Genomic DNA, 24305 nt, shown 5'->3' with positions numbered 1-24305 from the left:
TCAGGCCGTCCTTTTGGCACTGTCTGTAAGTGCAATAGGGACACACCGATGCCATAGAGTTTATCCCACTAGTGTGCTACGCAGGACCTAAGTATCTATCTGTCGTTTGGAATATCGTGTCCGGAATCCGGAAGTGAAGTGTTATGTGGACAAAAAATGTGCGCTGCCAGTGGGCGTGTTAGAGGCGCGGGATGCGGCATAGCGAACTTATCAACGACACTGTACAGCCCTCTGCCTCACATCGGTTACTTTATTCACATTTATAGTCGTATAAATCAAATATTGTCATATAGGAGTGATTTATAGGCATGCCAGAAATGTATAAAAGAACATTGGTAAACATTGCGATAAATTTAATAAACAATCCTACTAATAATGCTTTTTTTTATTCTGATATATCGCGAAATAGAATAGGTCCTCGCAACAAATCATATCGGGGTAACACTGCCGGAGCATATGAATAAAAGTCAATATGATATTTAGATATTTTAATATGAAAACTGTCTATAGTATTTTATGGAACCTTTGTTTCAGAAGTCAAAAAATCGATGGACATGTTACTGATATTTTTATTACGCTTAACATTTACACATAGAGCTTCACATGAGTCGAGTCAGGAAACTTATAGGAGTTTTTAAAAACCTTAACACATTACTTCTGATTTTCTAATAAAAATATAAAAGTCACTTGATTCCTCATGGCTCCCATTAACTGAAATCGAGCTTGGCCAAAATGTGACTTGGAAATACAACATGCTAACAAACATAACGAAGAGAACAAGGTTAGGTTCCGTTGAAGAGTTCCGTACTGACCATCATCAACAGGTCCACTTCATCAAATACCACTATTTTTATTGTAAGTAAATCCATGACGTTGATACATGTATGACTTGAAATTAAGACCGAAATAAATTACACATATGATAGAAAAAGTGACCATGGCCTCCAGTGCCTAAGGTTGGAATCTAACCCGCGTACTCTGCAATCGCGGCAGATGCCTGTTTCCGCTCGGCCACCCAGGTCACAGCTGCCGAGGTCGAAATTAGCTCTCATATTATTAATCTATACAAGGACTCGACTCTGACCACCTCTAGCGTAGAACGGAATGGTGTTTGCCCCCCCCCCCCCCCCCTCCCCCCATGTGAACCTAACTCCGTACGCTAGTTCGAAACCAGCCTCAAGCACTGGAGGCTTTGGTCACTTTTTCTTTCATATATGTACTTTATTTCTGTTATAATTTATTTATATATATATATATTAGAATATAATTTTACTTGTGTTAGTTAAAAATGACATGACTTGACATTTCTAATATCATACAATATACATACATACATACAATCACGCCTGTATCCCATAAAGGGGTAGGCAGAACACATGAAACTACTAAAGCTTCAGTGCCACTCTTGGCAAATAAGGGGTTGAAAGAAAACGAAACTGTAGCATTGCAGTGACAGGTTGCCAGCCTCTCGCCTACGCTACAATTTAACCCAATCATAATCTAATCTAATATCATATTGTTAAAAAACAAATACATCGTTACCATAGTTCACAGTTGTACTAATTACGGCGATAATGATGATGAATTACCTTAGTGCATAAGCATAAGATCTGGTGTGTTATTCTCTCCTGGTGCCGTAGCTGAATGGCATTTCTCCGACGCGAAACGAAAACTAAACGTCGCGAAAAGTAGTCTGGCTCTGTCGCGCCAATACGCAAGAGCGATAGAGATAGATATCTACGAGCGTTTCGTTTCGTGAGCGTTTGTGCCATTCGGCTACGCACCCTGTTTCATGTGTATTTTTTATGTACAATAAAGCGTGTTACTTCTGCTACTATAAGATGTTAGTACGATAAAAAAAAAATTAAACTGTTTATTTCTATAAATAATTACAAATAACATGTTTTTTCTTAACTACTAATCTTAACTAATAAAGATTTTTTGAGTTAAGGAGTCCTATCTTTTATGGCTAAGTAATTATACTAATGATTGCATGCATTTTTACATATTTATTTGAGGGTTAAGTATACAATTAATTGGCGTCGTTAGACTGCCTTATCTTAAACAAATATTTCTTTACAATATTTCTTACCTGCTTATTCGTTCGTCCTTCCAACGAATTTAATAGTTCGTTTGAAAATCTATTCAAAATATGCGGTAGCATACACTTCCCTAACCTTTGCCCGTACACATGGTTACTTTTTGTTACTTCAAATGTTGGAAGGTTGGCTAGGTTACGTAATCGCGCTGGTCGTGTTTTTTTCTTTAAATCTGTTATATTGTGATAGTATTGAGTTATTATTGCTAGATCAATTTTTTCAAATACAGTTAATACTTTACAGTATTTGAATAGATTCTCATAGTTATCTTTGTATTTATATTTGATTTTAGTAGGTACAATTGTCTTGAGTATACGTAGTTGTAGGTTAAATATGTCGTTTAGATATGTTTTATATGTTCTGCCGTAGCTTTCTAAGCCATAGCTTATAACAGAGTCGGCCAGTGCCATGTACAGGAGCCTTAAAGTATTGTAGGGCAATTTGTTTTTTAGTATGGATAGTTTTGACAGTATAGATCTTAGTTTGTTACAAACATTGTTTATATGTGGATTCCAGTTGAACTTATGGTCTATTTTTAATCCAAGGTAAGTGTGCTCGTTAACAATTTCTAGCTGCGCACAATTACAGGCTACGTGGGTCATGTGCATACATTTGTGGTCGTGGGCCACGATTTGTGGTGTGAAGTTTACTTGTTTATAAGGTGAATGTATATACATAAGTTTTGTTTTAGAGAAATTTATAGACAAACCTAGGTCATGAGCCCATTTGCACAGTGTGTCAAAGTCTTGTTGCATCATGTCCCGCGCAGTCTGCAAGTCCTCGTTTGCTACAATTATACAAGTATCGTCTGCAAATTGATATACGGATCCATGCTGGAAAATTTTATACATGTCATTGACGTACAATAGGTATTCAGTCGGAGCTAAAATCGAGCCTTGTGCCGAGCCACATAAGGTTGGAATTAGGTCGCTTTGTTCACCTGCGATGCTAACCGCGTTGTGTCTGTTATTGTGATAATTCTTTATGAGGTCCAGCACGGGTCCCTGTATACCATTTTGTTGTAACTTCTCATAAAGTGTATTGTGCCGTAAAGTATCGAATGCTTTAGAAAAGTCAATCATTATTGTAAGTACATGGTGTTTTTTATCGATGTGAACTAGGGTGACGATATTATGGTCACCGGCGTAGAAGTAAACTGAACTCTCTAATTATGTAAACAAGTGTACCACTACGTTTGGTTGAACTCGTTGTGTCGGTTTACAAAATTCTATCGTACTCATTTAATAGGCATCTCTTGGTGAGTGTCTCCGTAAAGTAGGAGGAAGGTACCTCCTGCTCCATCGCCTTCGCCTCCGGTGGTTTTTCACCTAAAATACGCGACCGCTTGCGGCTGCTCTTCCCCGTGCGCTTCCCTCCCCCCATGATGGGAATTGAGGGAACGCACAAACTATATATTTACAAAACTAATACTATAAGGACTATTTTACATTAAAAATATACAGTGAAAAGTTAAAATGTACAAATTAATTTAAATTTACAAAAAATATTTTCAGCAGCGCGCCTTCTCAGTTCAACGTTCCCGCCAAAAAAAACTTAGCGCTTAAAACTGTGTCTTAAACAGTGTCGAACGCCATTGCGCATGGACTTTCAATAGGGACTGAGCTCACACTTTTTTTGCCACACTAAATTGAACTTTATCACCGGTGCAGAAAGGCGTTCTTATCAGACTAGTAAAAGTGTGTCCACATGAGAGAGTCAAAGTTGGGGCTGGTGTCCCTCTCGCACGTGTGACCAGTGTTAAAGAGATTACTATAGTAGTAGTATTTTTACCTGTATGATAACTAAGTTTATAAACTTCTTAAATTATTTTTGTTTTATATCGAGGCAAGGATATTAATACCTTGTAACGAATTGGTAAGTCATTATTATGAAGCCATGAAACCAAAGATTTGCGCAATTAAAAAAAACTTTTAATTCGGTATTAGTAGATTTGGTAGTAACTTTGAATATTGACTGGTATCCCCAAAGAATGACAGTGATGACGTCATTCAAATAATTTTGACAGTGGCAATAAGTGCGAGAGGGACACCAGCCCATAGATTTAGAATTATTAAACTAGATTGTTTAGTTAGGTCAAAAAGTGTGTCCACATGAGAGGTAATTGGCATCAAAATAATCACATTTTAATTATTTTCAATTTTTTTGAAATATATCTAAACCCTAGTTTGAATATAACATTAAAATAAAATAAGAAGTTATAAAGTCAGGTAATATACAGATAAAAATACTACTAATATGGGAACCTCATTAACACTGGCAACACGTGCGAGAGGGACACCAGCCCAAACAATGCCCTCTCATGTGGACCGTTTTCACTAGTCTGATACGATCGACTTTCTGTTTCAGTAGTAAGGTTTAATTTTATATGGCAAAAAATGTGATTGAACTGTCCCCTGTAAAAGTCTTTGCACCAGCCCCAACTTTACCCTCTCATGTGGACACACTTTTTGGCGTAACAACTCAATCTAGCTTAATAATATATAAATCTATGCCATTGCGTCACGAAAAAAAAACACCTAAAAAAAAAGGCGCTATGCTTTTTGACAGATTTGACAGCTGACATTTTTTTTATTTTTAGGTTGGAATTTTGTAAAAGTAGTAATCAAAGACGTTTACAGGGGACAGCTCAATCACATTTTTTGCCATACGAAATTAAACCTTATTACTGAAACAGAAAGTCGATCGTATCAGACTAGCGAAAACGGTCCACATGAGAGGGCATTGTTTGGGCTGGTGTCCCTCTCGCACGTGTTGCCAGTGTTAATGAGGTTCCCATATTAGTAGTATTTTTATCTGTATATTACCTGACTTTATAACTTCTTATTTTATTTTAATGTTATATTCAAACTAGGGTTTCGATACATTTCAAAAAATTTGAAAATAATTATAATGTGATTATTTTGATGCCTGTAAATCAAAGATTTGTATAATTAAAAAATACTTTCAATTGGGTGTTTAGTAGATTTAGTAGTAACTTTGAAAATTGACTGGTATCCCCAATTTATGACAGTGATGACGTCACTGAATAATGTTGACATTGCCAGCAAGTGCGAGAGGGACACCAGCCCAAACAATTACCTCTCATGTGGACACACTTTTTGACCTAATTAAACAATCTAGTTTAATAATTCTAAATCTATGGTAGTAATGGATCATGAATCGTCTGTTAATCAAAGACCTTTACAGGGGACAGCTCAATCACATTTTTTGCCATACTAAATTGAACCTTATCACCGAGAGAGAAAGTTGACCATATCAGACTAGCGAAAACGGTCCACATGAGAGGGCATTGTTTGGGCTGGTGTCCCTCTCGCACGTGTGACCAGTGTTAATGAGATTACCATTGTAGTAGTATTTTTATCTGTATATTACCTGACTTCAAAACTTCTAATTTTATTTTAGTGTTATATTCAAAGTAGGGTTTCGATATATTTTAAAGAATTAGAAAATAATTATAATGTAATTATTTTAATGGCCATAAATCAAAGATTTATTTCATTAAAAAATACCTTTAATTGGGTATTAGTAGATTTAGTAGTGACTTTGAAAATTAACTGGTATCCCCAATGTATGACAGTGATGACGTCACTGAATAATGTTGACATTGTCAGTAAGTGCGAGAGGGACACCAGCCCAAACAATGACCTCTCATGTGGACATACTTTTTGACCTAACTACACAATCTAGTTTAATAATTCTAAATCTATGCTGTTAATATGTACATATGTTTTATGGCCGCTGTACACACATGGCCAACAGTTCCACCAACCCCCTTGGCCATGTGTGTAGAGGGCTACTTGGCCGTAAGTTAGCAGTTGGCGCTTGCGCTTGCCGGCCAACCGATTCGTGTCGGTTTTTTGTCCACACATCAAAGGATCTTGGCGCCAATGGCCAACTGCGTTTACACGTTGGCGCTTCATTCAGTTGCTCGTCAGCCGTCAGAGAGGACAGTAGTGAAATATTTACGAAAATAATAAGTTTATCTATGCCAATAATAGTGTAGATTTTAGGAAATAAAATAACCTTGCAAATGTTTAATGTATTTCCTAAAAAAGATAAATGTTCTTATCAGAATATTCAAAAAATTGTTAATATTTCAAATAATTTAATTTTACTACGGGGTTATTATTTTTTAATCAATTTTTTCTGACAACGTCTATGACCTAGAATTTTCTAGACTTTTCCATTCCACGTCCATCTTTCATGAAGAGCCAATGCCAAGTGATTGGTTCGCCAATGTGTAAACAGCGGCTCTTATCTTGGCCAAGGGGTTTCACAAAGGGCTGGTGGAACCGTTGGCCATGTGTGTACAGGGGCCATTACAGATATAAAACAAAAACAATTTTATTCGGATGAAGGTCTCACTTCTGTCCACTCGCTTGTACAATAATACTAGCAAATTTAATAGTGTTAATGGTGTTTACAAATAGTTTACGATGGAGTCGCCAGCGTTACAGGGCACTGAAAGTATTACCGTGAAGGCTGAGCCCTGTGAGGATGCGTGTATGACGGATTTATCAACGATCGCAGTGTCTGTGAAAGTGGAGCATTTGCTGGACGATGTGTGCGTCAAGGACGAACCTAGACCAGATGGTGTGTGTATAAACAGTGAGCCATCGAGCTCAGAAGTGAGTGTAAAAGAGGAGTCAGCCAGCGCGCGCGCAGCGGCGGAGCTGTACGCCGGCCACGCGGTGAAGGACGAGCTCGTGCTCGGCCCCGAGCTAGTGGAGCGCCGCCCCGTGCGACACGCGACAACGGGTTCGTTGTGGGCTCTTTTAGACAAAGACATATTCAATTTTACATATATAACTTTACTTAACCTATTTGTGTTTTAAAATATTCAGTTAAGGTGAAATACCCCATAATGGACAGTGATGCCATTATGGACAAAAAAACACAAATCCTTAAAAATAAGTATCTAAAATTAGTTTCTAAAAATTGACGGCTATGTAGCATAAACTAGAGTTGTAGAATTGTTTCATTTTGAAGTTTCAATTAATTCGGTTATTTCTGAAGGATATGGCGACAAGATAAAATTCATCAGTTTACTGAAAAAAATATTAAGACGAATTCTTAGTAATGTTGCTAAGAGAGTTGAGTTCATGTATAAAATAATAAAAAAATAATACTCGATGTAAACTTGAATGCGTTTTGCTTACTTAAAGGTATAAAACATACTAGTTTGTTGCTCCAAAGATATAAAGAAATAGCGTTATTTTGCGAGTGTCCATTACTGGAACCGAAAAACTGCCTACCTCCAATGATGGCCAAGGAACAATTTACAAAACCAAAATTTACAAGAAACAATCCTATGTTAAAATAACACAAACTAATTTTATTTGGGGTATATAAAATTGACTAATTAAGTATCAATTGGCTTTAAAAGTAAAATTTTAAACTTATTTCACTGTGCATAATGGGGAATCCATTACTGGAGAACTGCCGTCCATAATTGGAGAAAAAACACCTAGTTTTAATTTGTTAAGTATGAAGAAACTAATAGGAGTATCCGTTCTGCAATACGCTTGAAATGTAAAAGAAGGATAGGACATTCAATATTTAACACGCTTAGCGGTAGAATTTTTACATTTATGAGTGAAATATCAAAAACAGGTGAAAGTTTTTCTTAAACTGTCCATGATTGGGTTTGTTACCTTACAAACCGAATAACAACCTTAGACCACCAAAAATATACCTAAATGCTACGTAAATGTTCATATCATAGTATAATTTAAGAAATCATACTTTAAGTGATCATTATGGGGACATGGTTTTTGTTCAAGTCTGTAATTTTTTTTCAGCGTCAAATGGGGCGATCAAAGAGCAACAGTCGTGTGAGATTGTCCCCAGGGGACCCTTCCTAAGGGACTGCAGTGTGCGGTTGAATCGTCTTGACATGGACAAGCTTCTCACCCACATTCGGAGTACAGACCGGGACAACGAGTCAGGTATATAATTATTACGTGACTAGATCTATCTGGCAATTTTTTTTATCTTGGATCATAGATTCAAGTTTACTATGTAGGTTGTCAATATCAATAACCTAATTCTATGTAGACTCTTATGTAAGAGTTTGGCTATCGGGGGTTTTGTTTTACTGGTAATGTATCTTGGGTAACAGTTCCCACTGGTATAACTAGTAAATCTATTAGGAAGAAAATTTCCAGTGGTTCAACTGTGTCTGTGGGGCTGTCAGAAACCGTTTCCTTCTCCATTTTTGGCACATCCTTTATTTCTAAGTGACTCTTCCGACTGTCCCTTTGAAGGTTCTCCACTTTATCCTCTAATAATCTGATATATTCTCTGTCTTCTTTTTTGTCCGCCTCCAGCTTTTCCACTTTCTTCTTTAGTTCCTCTGTCTCAGCTGTTAGCATACTTATGGAGCTTTCAATTTTATTATTTGACTCTTTTATTTCCAAAAGTGTAGTATTTAAGCTTTGTAGCTCTTTCTCCTGGGGTTTTAAAAGTTCTCTAATCATTTGCCTCATCTCTTCTTTAAAACTTTCAAAGTCCGCTCCTGGGCTTTCTCGCGGCCTTTTGTAGTTGCGTTGCTGAATGCCGTAATTCGGCGGCGTTTGGGTTTGTGAGGCTTCGTCGTTTGCGTGAGCAGAGTTCCCGGCGGCGTGCTCACCGAACAACGCCCGCTCTTCACAGGGCGCAAGGCGCGCGGCCAGATCGTCACCGGTCATATTGGCAGCCCCGAGTACTAGGACGGCAGGAGTAGTGAGATGTTATCAGTTGGCCGGAGCGAGCGACCGACAGTTGCGGTGCAGTGCACGGTGAATCAGGCGCGGTCTGCGCGGGGGTCAGAGCCGGGCGCTTATGACGTTTTAACCGGCGCGCGCGCGTCGATAACCAGTATAGAGCGCTCGCCGCCTGCGCATCTACCAGGGTCACGTAAATCGCTCGCACTTTCGTTGACGCTGTCTTGAGATTATGCACTCCTATTATAACGCACTTAATAAAATGTTGTTAAATTATGATTAATTTTGGAAAATAAATACATAAGGGGACTAGAACACGTCTACACCTGAAGGCGGTCCGAGGGGTAAAGGCTGTCACTCACGTGTTCAGTAATTATCTTTATTTTTTTTAATAACTCGATAACCGTAACAGTTAAGACGCTAGTTTCTTCGAGAAATTAATTGTATTTGATCTAAAGAATCTTCTTTTTAATTACAATTTTCTCAGGTTCTATTTAATATGATTTGTCGAAGCTACATTAGGGTGTTAAGTAATTTGCGACTCGTAATACTCTGGCGAAATGTGTCGCGCAACAATGTCCCCTATAACAGCTGAGCTGACCGAGGACCGCCATCTTGCCGAGCTAATTTGCTCGGGCGAGGCAAACGTGCGCGCATGAGCACGGACGTGTGCCTCGCGAGGCGTGTGGTCTGTGTGGACCCGGCTCTTTAGTAAAATAAAGTTATTTCTGTTGCAGGGCAAACTCCACAGAAGATATCAAGTGGCGGACTGGAGACCTACAGATGTGCTCACTGTAAATATACGACGGTTCAGAAACTACGCTTAATTAGGCATTTGAGTAAACACACCAGTGAGAGGCCGCACAGGTGTGACCAGTGCAACTATACTTGCAGCTCAAAAAATTGTTTGAAAATTCATTATAAGAAACACACCGGGGAAAAGCCATATAAATGTAAGCAGTGCAACTACGCTAGCAACTACAAACATGATTTAAAAGTTCATGTAAGGACACATACTGGGGAAAAGCCATATAAATGTGATCAGTGTGACTACGCTAGTAGACAGAAAATTTCATTGCAAGTTCACATAAGGACACATACTGGGGAAAAGCCATATAAATGTAAACAGTGCAGCTACGCTAGTAGCCAGAAAAATAATTTGATAAATCATGTAAGGACACACACTGGGGAAAAGCCATATAAATGCAACCAGTGCAACTACGCTAGCAGCCGAAAAAATCATTTGAAAGAGCACATAATGACACACACTGGGGAAAAGCCGTATAAATGCAACCAGTGCAACTACGCAAGTAGCCGGAAAAGTAATTTGCAAACTCATGTAAGGACACACACCGGAGAAAAACGATATAAATGCAACCTGTGCAATTACGCTAACAGCCATAAACATACTTTGCAAGTTCATGTAAGGACACACTGAGGAAAAGGCATAAAAATATAACCGGTGCACCTACGCTTGCAAACGAAAAAGTAGTTGTGTTTGTGATACTCATTAATGTATTATTTGAGGTATGCAACATAATACCACCATAGATTTAGAATTATTAAACTAGATTGTGGAATCACATTTTTTGCCATACTAAATTGAACCTTATCACTGAGATAGAAAGGTGATCGTATCAGACTAGCGAAAACGGTCCACATGAGAGGGCATTGTTTGGGCTGGTGTCCCTCTCGCACGTGTGGCCAGTGTTAATGAGGTTACCATAGTAGTAGTATTTTTATCTGTATATTACCTAACTTTACAACTTCTTATATTATTTTAGTGTTATATTCAAACTAGGGTTTCGATATGTTTTTAAAGAATGGGAAAATAATTATAATGTAATTATTTTGATGCTAGTAAATCAAAGATTTGTATAATTAAAAATATGTTCAAATGGGTATTAGTAGATTTGGTAGTAACTTTGAAAATTTACTGGTATCCCCGATGTATGACAGTGATGACGTCACTGAATAATGTTGATATTGTCAGTAAGTGCGAGAGGGACACCAGCCCAAACAATGACCTCTCATGTGGACATACTTTTTGACCTAACTACTCATTCTGGTTTAACTGTAATTCTGTTCGTCACGTGTTCCTGAAGGGTCGTGACAGGTATACAGACGTATGGACGGACAACGAAGTGATCCTATCAGGATTCAGTGTTTTCTTGCCTTTTTAAATTAATGGAAAAAGTTAAACCTCCGGCAGGTCTCGAACCTGCGACCGGCTTTGCCGGAGCCGTCGCTATGACCAACTTAGCCACAGAAGCCTTAAACCAAGGTCATTGCCTAGACCGTACCATACCATGACCGTGCTAGAAGCATATCTGTCAAAAAAATATTCTTTGTATGAAAACGATGAGACCTTGCCCACTAGCCCGTTCCGTCACCGGCCATGCTCGGCCCGGGCACTATTGTCGGCGAGAATATTCGTCGGAGCGGACACGCGACGTGCGGAACACGCGCCGCGCAGGACACGCGCCGTGTAGGACACGCGCCGCGCAGGACACGCGACGTGCGGAACACGCGCCGCGCAGGACACGCGACGTGCGGAACACGCGCCGCGCAGGACACGCGACGCGCAGGACGCGCCGTGTAGGACACGCGACGCGCAGGACACGCGACGCGCAGGACGCGCCGTGTAGGACACGCGCCGCGCTGGACACGCGACGGACGCGAGCCGGTCTCTGCGGGCGGCGGTTGTAACCGCGTATGATGATCATTGCATACCCGTTGTAAACGGGCTGTATACGCGTTGCTTTGGTTTAGAAGTGAAAAAATTAATTGTATGAAAAATATCAATGGAATTACCGTAAACTGACCTCCAGTAACCTATTGATACTGCATCAGCAGGACGACGGCCGACAGAAAGCGTGCAACGTGGTACTTTGAAGCCTATATTGACCAACGCAAAGATTATTTCACTAAGTCATTTGACAAGCACATAGTTATTTGACAGTCCATATGAGTAAACAGTATGATGAAAAGCCTTGCCTTGGCAGGCTGGCAGGGACGGTCGCATGATAAACGATATCAGGCCGTCCTTTTGGCACTGTCGGTAAGTGCAATAGGGACACACCGATGCCATAAAGTTTATCCCACTAGTGTGCTACGCAGGACCTACCTATCTATCGTTTGGAATATCGTGTCCGGAATCCGGAAGTGAAGTGTTATGTGGACAAAAAATGTGCGCTGCCAGTGGGTGTGTTAGAGTCGCGGGGGCGGCATAGCGAACTTATCAACGACACTGTACAGCTCTCTGCCTCACATCGGCTACTTTATTCACATTTATAGTCGTATAAATCAAATATTGTCATAAAAGAGTGATTTATAGGAAAAGAAATACAAAATACAAATACAAAATCATTTATTCAGCAAATAGGCCACGGGGGCACTTTTACATGTCAACATTACAGAGTATTCATTAAAGTTAAACAAATGAAATTAATAGAAATATTAACTAAAAATATTAATCATAAGCAAAGTAGCTATACACTGATATAGAATTAGAGATGTATAAAGTCTCTAAATGTCATATTATTACTAACTATAATCAATACATAAAGAAAGTGCAAACAGATACAAAGATAAAAGAAATCTATAATACTTCAATAGTTGTAAAAGACTGAATATTACAAGTAAAAATATTATACTTAATCAAATAATCCATGGAGATGTATAGCGTCTCCAAGAGTCAAATTTTATAAAATTAAAATATTTAAAAGTAAAAACCTTTGTCAAATAATACAAAAAAAATAAAAAATACAGAAAATGAACAGCTAAATTACACATTTCAAGAGATGTACAAGTCTCTAGTTGTCAATCATTAAAGAACAAATCAAGTTTACAAATTAAGTTTAAAAATATAATCAAAATCTCAGAGATGTATAAGGTCTCTAAGTGTCCAAAAAACTAACATTAACTTAATCAAACGACAACAAGGTCATTAAAGTAAGGAGTCTATTTTAAAATAAAATATAATCAAAATCTCAGAGATGTATAAAGTCTCTAAGTGTCCAAAAGCTAAAATTAACTAAATTAAACGACAACGTGATGGTCTCTAGTGTCATCCTTAAGACATTACTTACTTAAGTTTAATTCTTACAAGAACCGAATGTAGTGTCTCGCAATCCGCTCAAAAGTAAAGTTAAATAATCTAACAAAACATGTGGCCCAGGTAAGCTTGAACAGACCAGTCTCCACAAACAGCACCCGTTCACGAGTATGACGCGTATCTCAGCCATCGCCTCCCTCAACCTCCATTCGGGAAGGTGGCGACCCGATCAACACGCCACCGTAAGCAAAGACTTTTAAGCGAGCATGACATGTTCAAGCTAACAGCAAATTGACAAAAGAAAAATCGACACAGTGAAACACGACATTAAGCTTGTAGGTGACATTAAAGAGGGCAACAATGCCTAGTATAGCTATACATAACTAATTACATGCTCAACGTGACTTAGAGATGTAAAGGTCTCTAAGGGTCAGTGTACTATCATACTTTAAATAAATTTTATATAACTACGCTATATAATGAAAACAAAAATCTTAGAGGTGTATAAGGTCTCTAAGCGTCCTACTAACATAACTAATGATACAATACAATCACATGAGAAAAATTACGCTGTGTCATTTTTACTGGATACTAGTACGGTTGTATTACAAACTTCTGCTACCATAATCAAGCTACTGGCTTAAAGGCATTTTTATCATTTATAAAATCATTTACCGTATAGTAAGCTGAAATGTATAAAAGAACATTTTTTGCCTGTGTGGTGACGGGTTAAGAATTTCACCACGCCCTTTCTTCCCGTGGGTGTCGTAGAAGGCGACTATGGGATATGGGTTAAATTGTGGCGTAGGCGAGAGACTGGCAACCTGTCACTGCAATGCCTCAGTTTCGTTTTTTTTCAACCCCTTATTTGCCAAGAGTGGCACTGAAGTTTTAGTAGTTTCATGTGCTCTGCCTACCCCTTTATGGGATACAGGCGTGACTGTATGTATGTATGTAAAAGAACATTTGTAAACATTGTGATAAATTTAATAAACAATCCTACTAATAATGCTTTTTTTTATTCTGATATATCGCGAAAGAGAATGGGCCCTCGCAACAAATCATATCGGGGTAACACTGCCGGAGGATATGAATAAAAGTCAATATGATATTTAGATATTTTAATATGAAAACTGTCTATAGTATTTTAAGGAACCTTTGTTTCAGAGGTCAAAAAATCGATGGACATGTTACTAATATTTTTATTACGTTTAACATTTACACATAGAGCTTCACATGAGTCGAGTCAGGAACCTTATAGGAGTTTTTAAAAACCTTAACACATTACTTCTGATTTTCTAATAAAATCACTTGATTTCTCATGGCTCCCATTGCCTGAACTCGAGCTTGGCCAAAATGTAACTTGGAAATACAACATGCTAACAAACAACGAAGAGAACAAGGTTAGGCTCCGTTGAAGAGTTCCGTACTGACCATCATCAACAGTTCCACTTCATCAAATGCCACTATTTTTAATGTCAGTAATGTCTGGTTGGCAACATGTGTTTATAGGATGTCTGGGATCTATACAATATATAACAGAAGTCAGAATAAGGTGCGCTATTTTTGCAAACGAACATCCCCTTGGAGTCTCGTCTATATGTGGACTGCGTGAATCAACAGGTGCCTCCGTAAATCTGATTTTCTCTTACCCTTGTAGTCACAGTGGCTACAGCTGAAAGGCTTCTCGTCTGTGTGTGTCAAAATGTGATTCCGTAAATTTGCTTTTCTTCTACACTTGTAGTCACATTGACTACACTCGAAAGGTTTTTCGTCAGAGTGAGTAATCACGTGAGAATTTAATTGAGATTTTAGTTTACACTTGAAGTCACAGAAGCTACAACTAAATGGCTTCTCGTCTGTGTGTGGCACTGGCAACAGGTGCTTCCGTAAATCTGCTTTTCTTCTACACTTGTAGTCACAGTGGCTACAACTAAATGGCTTCTCCTCTGTGTGTGTCAACAGGTGCTTCCGTAAATATGCTTTTCTACGACACTTGTAGTCACATTGACTACACTCGAAAGGTTTTTCGTCAGAGTGAGTAATCAGATGAGAATTTAATTTTGCTTTTTGTCTACACTTGTAGTCACAGTGGCTACATCTGAAAGGCTTCTCGTCAGAGTGAGTCATCAGGTGAGACTTTAAATTGGCTTGTTGTTTACATTTGTAGTCACAGTGGCTACACCTGAAAGGCTTTTCGTCTGTGTGTGTCAACAGGTGAGAATTTAAATTGGCTTGTTGTTTACATTTGTAGTCACAGTGGCTACAACTAAATGGCTTCTCCCCTGTGTGTGTCAACAGGTGGTTCCGTAAGTATGCTTTGCTTCGGCACTTGTAGTCACATTGACTACACTCGAAAGGTTTTTCGTCAGAGTGAGTAATCAGGTGAGACTTTAAACTGGCTTGTTGTTTACATTTGTAGTCACAGTGGCTACACCTGAAAGGCTTTTCGTCTGTGTGTGTCAACAGGTGAGAATTTAAATTGGCTTGTTGTTTACATTTGTAGTCACAGTGGCTACATTTAAATGGCTTCTCCCCTGTGTGTGTCAACAGGTGCTTCCGTAAATATGCTTTGCTTCGGCACTTGTAGTCACATAGACTACACTCGAAAGGTTTTTCGTCAGAGTGAGTAATCAGGTGAGACTTTAAATTGGCTTGTCGTTTACATTTGTAGTCGCAGTGGCTACACCTGAAAGGCTTTTCGTCTTTGTGTGTCAACAGATGCTTCTGTAAATTTGATTTGCTTTTACACTTGTAGTCACATTGACAACACCAGAAAGGTTTATGTTCAGCGGACGCTGCGACACGGTAAGATAGGGCGGCCGGGGCGGCTACGGGGCGGTGCGGGCGCTCCGGCCCCAGCACGAGCTCGTCCTTCACCTCGTGCTCGATGTACAAGTCGGCCAGCATGGCTGCCTCGCTCACGCCGCGCCCGGCCGTGCTGTCCGACCACTCCTCCTTCACACGCGCCTCTTCATCCAGGAATACAGGTTCTTCTTTAACAATGACTGAAACAATAAATGGGTGTAATCGCAATAGGATCAAGTCGTAGTCAAATACATATATTGCAGTATCAAAGGCGGTAAACAAGTTCATTTATGAATGTGCTAAGAACTTGTTTATACCACTGCGACTGCGCTTACATTTGTTCTGAAATATTTCCCTAAGAATGAAAGTTTACTAAAGTAGGTAGTGGCAACATTGTTGACCGAATATGACATATGATACTGAAGTGAATGTTTTTTAGCTTTGGTGTCATGTCATTCTACCTAAATTGCTTGATGCCTAATACTCTAATTAGCCAAAATTTTTAATAGCCATGGTGTTATAAATCCTTAATAACAAAATGTCTTGCTGTTAAAATGACAAAAACTCATAATGACTTTCATAAAACCACCATTTCCCGAAATGCCTAAAAATTCAAATACTTGACTAGTAAAGAAGCAAAATGTTTGACTAGTAAAGAAGCAAATATTTATCAGGAATGTTACACATATTGGTATCTTCGACATTGTCACATCACTACACATTGAGGAATGTCATATTCCCAAAATGTTCCCGACCACTGCAGGACTGCCCTACCTTATGACCCCTCTGGTCTACCTTAAGGATCACCACCTCTTTAATAGCAGTTTAACAGGATTTTGACATTTATTGTAGGCTTGTGTCGTTCACGAACTATGAACTGTTAGGAATAAAATCCCATCAATGACCGAAATGAACTGAATCTTTCTGTGCTCTGAGAATCGGTCTTTGCTCATTTAGTTCAGTATAGGATCGGCGAGCGCGAGCGGTTTCGATCGAGAACGAGTGTGTTACTGCGCCGACCGAGAGCGAGAGCTACTTAGCAAAGCAACAAAAAACGTCAAGTTTTCATATTGAACTTAGTTTACTTACAACCTTTCGGCCCGGAATGTTACTATCTGTAGACTATTCGTATAATTTTGACACTATTCGGAGTAATATTCGGTCTTTGCTCATTTAGTTCAGTATAGGATCGGCGAGCGCGAGCGGTTTCGATCGAGAACGAGTGTGTTACTGCGCCGACCGAGAGCGAGATCTACTTAGCAAAGCAACAAAAAACGTCAAGTTTTCATATTGAACTTAGTTTACTTACAACCTTTCGGCCCGGAATGTTACTATCTGTAGACTATTCGTATAATTTTGACACTATTCGGAGTAATATTCGGTCCCATTCGTTCTGATCTTTCCGACCGCAGTGGTCACTGGTCTGGCTGAACTAAATGAGCAAAAGACCTAAAAGAGCGAACTAGTTCGTGGGAGCGATTGAACGAGATCGGAGCGCTCCGATCAACGAACGAAACGGCACAAGCCTAATTTATTGCATCCCTAATCCACCCATTAATCATGATGTGAACTCCAGTAGGAGCTAATATCTATATCTGGTTGTCATTATTTATTTGGCATCCGTATAAATCAAGTGAAACCCTTCTTTTAGTTCATTTCAGCAAAAATCCAGGTTTAACCCACCTCTCACAAATGGATTGGTGCCCGGGTAGCATTCTCTAACAAGTCTATTAGATACTATACTTATTGTTAACCATGTCTGAATTTAAACTACACAACTTATGCTGCCTCTACAGTTCTATTTAGTTTTGTTCTCTGCTTGATGTAATGTGTACCCATTAATATACATATACCTATGTGAATGTCTGAATAAATGAAATGTGCAATAGTAATATCAAAGTATGTAGATGTTGTATGAACGTACTCATTTCCGACTGGTCCGTCTCGGGCTCCAGCTTCACGCGCGCCGGTGACATGCTGCCGGACTCGGCACTCGGCTCCATCTCTCACGGTCCTGCGTCACAACTCGCACTCTCAATATCTCAGTAAGGTGTTCGTGTTATAATCGACACAAAAATAAATGAAAACAAAGATAAGTGTGTAATCAATTTGCCAGAGAAAAGCGACAAATCGACGACGAGACAAAAAGTGAAAAGTCACCAAAGGCAAAAACTCCAAAAAGTGTATTTTACAAATTTACACACGGAAGTATAACTATAATAAAGCAAAGCAATTTTACAGAATTTTATAAGTCTGTGGAAAGCTGCCACTGTCAAATTTAGTCCGGTCGGAAATCTTGCGTCCATTTAAAAGCACAATAAGCGACCGCTCCGGACCTCAACATTTATCATTCAAAACTGATTTATCGTGCTCACTTATAGTTACAGCGCATTTAACATATACGAGGGAACGGGACGACGTTGTTACTTTATAATTTATAAATATAAACTGGGCTGAAAAAAGTTAATTCTACTCTCTAACGCGTCGACTCTATAATACATCTCGACAAAATCTCGACTATTTATTGGTTTTTGAACGAACTCAATTGCATTCACGGCATGGGGCATGGAGAATAGAGATAAGGAGGAATAGTTATCTGTCGAAGTAGAAGGCCGGCAACAGACGGTCTTAATTTTCATAATCTTATAAAATAAGATTGACTGCCTTGCCACACACATTCTTAAAATTCAAATTATTCGCAATCTGCCAGATCAATTTAAAAAAAATCATAATCTTAAAAAATAAGACTGTGTGTGGACAGTTGCGAAATTGTATGGGAATTCGTGCACTCGATCTGATTTCATAAGATGTAGTATCTTCTTAGTAGTTTGTGCATAAGATTATGATTTTTTATAGTAGATAGTGATTGGTTTTTAAAATAGTGATCCCAGGAATAAAAAGGTGTGTGTGTCGCTAGCGCAAGGAAGACGTACGTTCTCTTTGTCTCGTGTAAACAATTAAAAAACATGTGATTTAGACAAGTGACTGACAAGATATTTGTGTTAAATAACTCTTTAAGACATTGTTAATAATCTCTGCAATAAAGTTATAAATAATTAGTGGTCAAAATGTGATAAACAATGAAACAATTTATGTATTATGATCGTTCGTTATTCGAAATTTACGCACACATTGATATCTGTGTGCGCACGCGACAGCGCTCGTGCAACTTCGTCGACTTACGGCAGGACTCGTGATCCAATAGTGTGAGCATTTCAACTCGACAGGAATCGGCGGCCAACCAGATTCACGATATCGCTCGGGTTATTTCGGATGCATTCGGCGACCAATAAGTGCGCTCGCTGTCTATTGAATACAGTCGGTTAATACAAGGAACCTATCAGCATCAAGAACTGGATCTGTCATTCTCGATAAGTGTATCCTATTTGGTCGGTTAATACACGGAACCAATCAGCAATCGAGAACAGGATCGGGCATCTTCGGGAGCCAACCAGGTGAAACCTCGTATCTATAGGCTTATTTCTTGAACTCGGCAATCCTCGGTTCTCGACTTGAGCCAATCAGCGTAAAGGACTATTTGCCGCAATAATTTAAAAATACCTAATTAGAAAATGGATTGTTTTGCGTGTCCCAATAAAATTACGAATGACTATGAACGACTGGAATGTCGCACATGCATGAAAAATTGTCACTATCAGTGTCTGGGAATGACAACAGAGGCATATGAAAGCATGAACGAGGAACTGAAAAGTGCGTGGCGGTGTCTATATTGTGTAAATGTCACGCTAAGGAGAAAAAACGATAATACACCGGTTCGCAAATCGTTAGAAACAATGTTCGATGCCACAAATATGTCCATTGATGACTTGCTCATTGATGATACGTATAAGAGCGTTCTAGGAGAAACACAAAAAACACAATCAGAATTTCAGCACCGAGAGACAAAAATAGACCGAGAACCAATAACGATAGAGCAAATAAGCACTCTTTTGGATTCGAAACTTAAAACGAATTATGACAAAATTGTCAACCACCTTACTAGTACAATTCAAGCTGAAATTAAATTAGCCGTCGGGAAAATTAAAGCTGATTTTACGATAACGAATGATTCAATTATTTCTACACAAAAACGGTTCGATGAACAAATTAAAAGCATGCAGGGAAAAATTGAACTATTAGAATCGGAGAATATCAACTTAAAAACAGAGCTTAGAGACCTAAAAAAGCTGGTTAACTCAGAAGCCAATACCTCACCTTCACCTATAAACGAGAGGAACGATAAGAAATTCGTTTTATACGGCCTAGATGAGTATTACAAAGAAACAGAAGAGGATATTATCATACGAATTAATTACATGTTTAGAGACATATTGAACATTGATATAAACGGCTACATAGAATCGGTCAAACGGACTGGAAAAAAGGGGAACCGGCGACCCCTCATAATAGAATTAATTAGTAATCGTATGAAAAAATATATTTTAAATAATTCACACTCATTTAGATACTCAGGATACTCAATCGCGGATATATTAGATAAGGAAGGACTTGAGCGACGTTTTCAACTACGTGAATGCCTCAAAACTGCTCGGAACGAGGGGAAATATGCAGTCATACGCAACAACAAATTATATATTGATGGAAAAGAATTTTGTTTGGAATCCTGTAAAACACATAGTGCACCGGCTATAGAAAAGAACACTTCCGAGACTGTGCAGAGCCTCAACAATTCGAAATCCTCAACAAGTGCTCTAAATTCAACGAGTGGGAAACATACTTCGAAAGTGCAAGATCCTATGAACATACATTCAAGTGATTTTTTTCGTAATCAATAGCATATATGTTTTACACCAAAATATAAATGGACTTGTAAATAAGGCCGATTTACTGAATGTACAATTGCATGAATTTATGATGTCAAATAGCGCGATAGATATAATCTGTATAACGGAACACAATATGAGATTGGGCGATGAAATTCAGCTATCAATTCCAAATTTTAAACTTGCAGCTTTTTTCTCAAGAGACAATAGGAACGGTGGCTCTTGCATTTTAGTAAAAAACTGTCATAAATTTGCCGTTTTAAATGACATCTGCTCGAAATCAATCTCAAATGTATTTGAATGTTCAGCTATTGAGCTTACAGACCATAATATTATAATTTTATGTATTTATAGAGTGCCAAACAACAATGCCACAGAGTTCAAAATATTCTTTGACACAATGAATATAATTCTTAATAAAATCTGTAACAGCAACAAAAAAATCATCATTTGTGGTGATTTTAACATAGATATGTTAAAAAGAACCAAACAGTCAGTAGATCTTAAGAATTTATTGTCTAGTTTTAATCTCAAAATAGGAATAACGGTACCAACACGACTGCAAAGCAATACCTGTATCGATAATATATTTCATAATGTGCGGGGTGGTCAAGCAAAGATTATCGAAATGGCATTATCGGATCACACTGGACAACTATTCAAATGCCCTACTAAAAAAACCTCAATTTTACCACACTGGTACATCACTAGGAGAGATCTGAGTACAGAAAATATCAATAAATTTGTCGAGTGTTTAAACAGTATTAGTTTTAATAATGTATACATGTCAAACACTGCCAATGAAGCATTTAATAACTTCTCAGAACTTTTTGGATTATTTTACGACCTATGCTTCCCTTTTCGACGGATCAAACTCAAATCAGTAAACAAACCAAAATGGATTACAAAAGGGATTAGAAACTGTTGCAAAAGAAAACGGGAATTATTATGGAAGTGTCGTTTAAACTCTAATTCATGTGATCGTATTTACTTTAAGGAATATTCTAAAAGGCTGAAACGCGTAATACAATTAACCCAAAGGTGTCAAAATAATTATTTTATTAGTAATTCCGCCAATAAATCTAAAGCTACTTGGAATATCATTAATAAGCATAAAACCTGTCACCCAAAAAGTTTTGTAACGCAAATAAATAATGGTAGTAAGATCATAAAAGAACCTAGTCAAATCGCGCAAGCTTTTAACAATAACTTCATTGACCAAATTAATTCAAATTCAATTCACTCTAACAATGATAATAATTATAGTACAACTTTGACATTTAACTCCATGCATTCCTTATTTATGACTCCAACTAGTCCTCGCGATATCCATATGATCATTGTAGCTTTGAAAAACTCAAATAGCACGGGTTATGACGGAATTGCCACGAAAGTGGTTAAAAGAGCTGTTTTTTCCATTGCTCAACCTTTGAGTTACATTGTAAATCTGTGTATTGAACAGGGGACATTTCCAGAAAAGTTGAAACTGGCTGTCGTTCGACCACTTTTCAAAAAAGGGCTTAAGGAAACAATGTCTAACTATAGGCCAGTGGCGTTATTATCTGTGTTTTCAAAAATAATTGAAAAGGTACTGTACAACAACTTATATGCCTATTTTGAAAAGAATGATTTATTCGCCCCAGAACAGAAAGGTTTTAGACGAAATAAATCGATTAATATGGCAATATATGATTTTTTACAAACCGTCATGATGCAAATGGATAATAGAAAGCCTGTCTGTGCCCTGTATATGGATATGTCCAAAGCATTTGACTTTGTTGACCACCGCATACTTTTATCAAAACTATACAACTATGGAGTACGAGGTAATGTACATAACCTTCTTAAATCATATTTAACTGGACGTAAACAGTGCACCCAGATCGATCGCATATGCATGAAGACCAAAAGAGAAGTCACATATTCATCTGGATATAGAGAAATAAGCTACGGCGTACCTCAGGGTAGTGTTTTAGGCCCCCTGCTCTTTCTGACATATATTAATGATTTACCTAGAGCTGTTAGTCAACCAATGGTATTATTTGCCGACGACAGCACGGTTATTTTTACAGAAACTGACATGAATTTACTCCAAACCAATATAAATCAGACCTTACATATTATAATTGAATGGCTTCGCAAAAATAATCTTCACGTGAATATAGAGAAAACGAATATTATGAATTTTAAATTACGGACCAAAAATACACATGAATTAACAATAACCTATCAAAATCAAAGAATCTTTGAAACTGACTCCACGAAATTTTTAGGATTAAGCTTAGATAGTAGTTTGACATGGAGAAATCAAATTGACAATATATGTAGTAAATTGAATCAATTTAATTATGCACTGTATAATTTAAGAAAGGTTGTAGATCAAACAGCAGTGCTAACGGCTTACCATGCGCACGTAACTGCGACACTAAGATACGGCGTTATGTTTTGGGGTAATGCAACTGACAGGGAAATGGCATTCTTGAGTCAAAAGAAATGTTTGAGATCTGTATGCGGTACTCGAACCATGGAATCTTGCAAGGAACTTTTCATTACACTCAAAATATTGACTCTACCGTGTCTTTATGTTTATGAAATTTCAATGTATGTCAAATGTAATTTACACCAGTTCACTAAATTTAACAGTCTGCGACAACAGGAGAAAATTAATTATAAATCATCCAAAACAGCTTTTGTATCAAAAAGTATTTTGTGTATGGCACCCCGAATTTATAATAAATTACCAGTTAACATTTTAAAACTTGAGAGCGTTCATGAATTTAAAAAAGCTTTGTATAACTTTTTAGCTTCTAAGGCCTACTACAGTATTCAGGAATATCTGAATGACACATAATATATTAATAGTAATGATAATGATAGTTATAAGATTGTCTAATTAATAATTAAGTAGACATTAAATTAATGCATGCGACACACATTACACTACAAAATATTTGCATGTCTCTATGACCAAACATGTAGAGCTGTTATACCTAGTATTAAGACCTTATTGTAAATACCATGTTTCAGCAAATAAATTTCTGAATCTGAATCTGAATCTGAAAAACATTCAATATTTCTCCCGATTGTTATGGTGGTAGCACTTAGTCTTACTAATATCTAATAAAACTTAAATAATCTAAACATATTATTTATTGTAATAAGACTTAATATTTATTGATTACACTGAGTTCCGTGTTCGAATTGGTTCGAATGAACAGCGATGCGCTGGTAACATTCTGTAACGGTAATGGCGTCTGAAGACTGCTTGATAACAAGTGTTTTACCTTTTGACGTGATAACGTCTAATAACTCGTTACTACGGGCAGCATGCACGAAAAAGATGACGTCATTGTCCCGTTTCGCAATATAGCTTAAGCGCCATCTATTGGCGCGCGTTGGAACTAAGCGGCTGATCGATGCGCTTGGTATGGTTGTAGCGTGTGGCCTGAGTAAAGCACCACAGCTGCGACAGATGGCGCGCCCGTGTTTATTATTTTTGAGTGTTTGTAATTTAAAAACATGAAAGATTGCATTTAAATAAGCATCTTTTATAGAATGAAGTTTTTTGAAAAACCTACTTATTTAGGAGTTAGAGCAGTACGAAGTTGCGAATTTTCCCATAGTATTTACTAAGGCGCCAGAGACTTAATAAATTTACGATGATTTTTTTTACCAATATAACCTATGTTAATATTGATAAATCATATAGAACACGTTTAAATAAGGATGTTTTGTTATATAAACTTTTTCTTCTCCATTAATATTTACTGAGATATTAGGATTCTAAGATTAGTAAATGGCACTAGCACTTTAATAAAATTAACGCGTGTCT

At 37.9% G+C, this 24305-nt stretch overlaps 2 protein-coding genes across 2 annotated transcripts in view; one reads left to right on the top strand and one right to left on the bottom strand.

Moving 5' to 3' along the window:
* The window catches only part of LOC125239543, a 72137-nt gene that overhangs the window by 14989 nt on the left and 32843 nt on the right, over positions 1 to 24305 (top strand). The window contains exon 3 of the mRNA XM_048147158.1: positions 7922 to 8068. Coding sequence (XP_048003115.1) covers positions 7922 to 8068 — 147 coding nt within the window. The remainder of the gene's footprint in view (positions 1 to 7921; positions 8069 to 24305) is intronic.
* Positions 14052 to 17866, bottom strand: LOC125239424 (gastrula zinc finger protein XlCGF57.1-like). Its single transcript, XM_048146997.1, has 2 exons — positions 17614 to 17866; positions 14052 to 15889 (listed from the first exon to the last, which is right to left on the bottom strand). The coding sequence occupies exons 1-2, from the start codon at positions 17690 to 17692 to the stop codon at positions 14478 to 14480; spliced, it is 1491 nt and encodes a 496-aa protein (XP_048002954.1). The 5' UTR covers positions 17693 to 17866; the 3' UTR covers positions 14052 to 14477.

The sequence above is a fragment of the Leguminivora glycinivorella genome, chromosome 25, assembly GCF_023078275.1.
Source record: "Leguminivora glycinivorella isolate SPB_JAAS2020 chromosome 25, LegGlyc_1.1, whole genome shotgun sequence".
Taxonomy (NCBI): domain Eukaryota; kingdom Metazoa; phylum Arthropoda; class Insecta; order Lepidoptera; family Tortricidae; genus Leguminivora; species Leguminivora glycinivorella.
Note: the sequence above shows the minus strand (reverse complement) of the source record. Positions and strands in the feature narration are given on the sequence as shown.

What these genes read in the sequence shown, in the direction of transcription:
- LOC125239424 (XM_048146997.1), bottom strand. Translation starts at nt 17,692, where the DNA reads ATGGAGCCGAGTGCCGAGTCCGGCAGCATGTCACCGGCGCGCGTGAAG. An exon ending in GACGGACCAGTCGGAAATGA is followed by an intron (nt 15,890 to 17,613) that starts GTACGTTCATAC and finishes TTATTGTTTCAG; the next exon opens with TCATTGTTAAAGAAGAACCT.